The sequence below is a fragment of the Punica granatum genome, chromosome 6, assembly GCF_007655135.1.
Source record: "Punica granatum isolate Tunisia-2019 chromosome 6, ASM765513v2, whole genome shotgun sequence".
Taxonomy (NCBI): domain Eukaryota; kingdom Viridiplantae; phylum Streptophyta; class Magnoliopsida; order Myrtales; family Lythraceae; genus Punica; species Punica granatum.
The window spans coordinates 17,608,107-17,611,427 of record NC_045132.1 but is presented as its reverse complement, the minus strand read 5'-3'; the positions used below and the strand labels follow the sequence as shown (position 1 = coordinate 17,611,427).

Genomic DNA, 3,321 nt, shown 5'->3' with positions numbered 1-3,321 from the left:
GTCAACTATGTTCGACTTATACAAGCTAAATTACCCTCTTTTTCACTATTTTCTATATCTCTAACGCGATCCGATAATGATAAGTAGGGAGTGCCACGCCTTTATAGTATCATTTCCATAGAGCATAGTCTTTTACTTTCTTGTTGGTATTCAACACTGGTATTTGGCACTTTAAAAAATCCTGACTAATTCATATTTAAGATGTCAATCCATAAAAAAATAAAAATTCTCATAATTGTAAATTTTCGCCCTTTATAAATGGAGATTCACTCTTTGTGGTCCCACCAAAAGATACTGCGGGCCAATATCATCCAGGCCCATCCGATCCAGTGGACACGGAAACTGGAATTTTCCAGAAGTATAAAAAGGTGAGCAGAAAAAAAAAGAGTAAAAATAAATAGATAAAGAATATCATTGTCATATGTCCCTCAGCTTCCAAATTTTTAAAATTACTCCCCATACTTTGACACACCGCAGGAAGATTGCTCCTTAGAATTATGAAATGTCAACGAAAAACCAATTTGTCTGATAAAATCAAACGGAAATGTGCTTCTTGGCTAACCATCCGACCACCAAGCAAAGTCAATGCACCCATATGGTGCTGCGATGATAAGCATGTAGTAAATTATCACTCGGATCTTATATTCTACAAACACATGACGCTCTCGAGGTCACGTTGAGAAGGTGATTCTGTTGGGATATATTTCCTGTAAAGAAGAATGATGACGACAACGACAACAAGAACAAGAAGAAAGTTGAGGGGTGACACTTGTAAGGGCATCAAAGTTTTGGATTTGACAAGAGCTACTAGGCAGAATGAAATAGAAACCGACTGCACAAACTCCAATTCGACCAGTATAAATAAATAGCCTTCCCTCCCCAGGAAAAAAAGAATTCCACAGACATCAAAGAGCACCAGAATTTCAGCTTCAAACCATAAATAGGAAGCCTGTTTCGCAGATTGACTGATTAAACTAGTGATGGAAGCAGGAGGGAAGATGATTAGGAGAATAGTGGTGGCCATAGACGAGAGCGAGGAGAGCATGAACGCTCTATCGTGGTGCCTCGACAGCCTCGTCTTTCAGGACAAACCTGGCAACAACGTGCTCGTCCTCCTCTACGTCAAGCCTCCCCCTCCCATTTACTCTTTCTTCGATGCCGCCGGTAACTAACGTCTTGTCTCATTTTTCGAACATTCTTTCTTCCATGTTTCGCTTGCTTTCGTGATCGTGTCAGTGGTTACAGTACTGTCTATTTTGATTTGGAAGTTTTCTCGGGGAAGAACGTAAAAAAACAAAATCGCGAATAACAAAAACCCTGAATCCTAGGATATCTACTAAAAATTTTATCTGTTTCACCGAGACGACAAGCTCCTTGAAAAAGTAGTTCCCCGCCGGTTCTTTTTCTTGTCATGGCAGTATCTACTCTTAACAGATGAAAGAAATTGTGTTTTGGGGTCTGCAGAGTACTTGTTTTCGGGCGATGCAGTTGCAGCAATGGAGAAATACGGAACCGAGCTGGTTCATTCAGCGATGGATCGAGCTGAAGCTGTCTACCGAAGCTTCAGCACCAGAGTATGCCTTTACTCCTCTCTATTTTCTCTTTGATCAGAGGGGTTTATTCCTATGTAAATCGCAGCCCCTTCGCTCTTAGAATTGATCATCAAACTCGTCTCGGATTGAGTTTCCATGTTGTCTGGTCATGGTCGAGCTATCTCGGTGATCGATCGAAACATCTTTTAATCTTTCTTGGCAGATAGAAGTAGAGAGACTTGTGGGCAGGGGGGACCCCAAGGATGTGATATGCCATACAGTGAAGAAGCTCAAAGCAGACACTCTGGTCATGGGAAGTCATGGCTATGGCTTCATGAAGAGGTACCCATTACATCTTAGGCTTTAGCTTTCCCTCTAATACATCTATTACAAAGATTCTCTTCTCTGTTATTTCAAGTCAATTATATTTCAAGGGCAGTTCTTTACTGTGATAGTGTCATGTTTTCTAACTTCTTACATCGCAATGAACCTTTTGTCTTCTTCGTTTTCTTTTTTATTTTTATTTTTTGTAAAGAAACGGGGATATAACTGGACGTCAAACTGAGTAGTACATAAGCAGGATATGGCCACGTCTTGCTAAATCGCTAACATGAAATGGCCTTTAGAGGAATTGATGAAAAAAAAAAGTCGATGCCTCAAGGAAGAGATCAGGTCTTCGGATAAGTCAGTCAGCACAGCAATTCCCTTCTGAAGTACAAATTCAAGAAATAGCGGTCGTCTTCTTCCTCTTTATTGCTAGCTATATGTTTATGATTAATTGTGAATGTATTATGGATGCAGGGCACTTCTGGGAAGTGTGAGTGAGCATTGTGCCAAGAAGGTTAAATGTCCTGTCGTGATTGTGAAGCACCAAGATGACCAACATTGACATATCTTCCCTCTTCCCTTAATTGCATTTAGAAATGGAATTAGCTGTCAGTGTTGTGTTTCATGTGATCCTTCAAGCTATAGGTTATACTTGCTGTATATCTGTGAGCATATTTTGTTATTCTTTCTAATGATGTCATCATATGTCCAGCCAAATATATATCTATATATTATATATATATATATATATATATAATCGTATACGTCAAGTGGGGGAGAGAGACGAATTTCATTAGAATTTCGCAAATTGTTTGTGCCACACGCTGCCTGTTGATTAGTGCATGAATGCATTGTCGAGCTGAACCTAAGAAACAAAAATCAATTTGTTGTCAAATTAGAATAATTTATTGACGTGCTTACTTCTCATTAAAACTAAAACAATTTTGGCAGATCAGATAAGCCCCGTCGTATCATGCGAGACATGTTAGCCAGGTTATGAAAAAAGCATGATTAATACAATGTTATAAAAAGAAAAGTTTGAACGACAAAGCATACAATTTGGTCGATGAAAGATATACCACTTGCAAAGATTATTAGTTCACTAAAGTTTTCACTTAAACAAATTGATCTTAACATCCGCAAATCTCAGCTGAATTAGTCGATCACTCCATTACGGAATCTGATATGTAGGCCGACAAGGACATAAACCAGCTTCTCAATGCTTGAAAAATAATAAGGGCAAACGTATAAATCACGAAGTTTTGGCAAATTATTTTGGTTTACTTGGAAAAAAAAAAGCAAAATTATTTTTTCCAACCATTTTAGGGTTGATTGAAATTGGGGCCTGGGGTGGCCCGACACTGGCCCCCGACCGCCTCCCCTTCAAGCATGGTTGCCCTCCAACCTGTCTCCCTAGAAAAATTTTGCTTCTCTTGTAGTTGTAATTTCATCAAATAAAACT

General features: G+C 39.0%; 1 protein-coding gene across 1 annotated transcript; it reads left to right on the top strand.

Annotated features, from left to right (window-relative positions):
- Window positions 1–859: 859 nt before the first annotated feature.
- Window positions 860–2,576, top strand: LOC116210125 (universal stress protein PHOS32). The gene is made up of 4 exons (XM_031543939.1): window positions 860–1,164; window positions 1,465–1,574; window positions 1,756–1,874; window positions 2,334–2,576. Exons 1-4 carry the CDS (start codon window positions 981–983, stop codon window positions 2,419–2,421), a joined length of 501 nt encoding a protein of 166 aa, XP_031399799.1. The 5' UTR covers window positions 860–980; the 3' UTR covers window positions 2,422–2,576.
- Window positions 2,577–3,321: the final 745 nt, after the last annotated feature.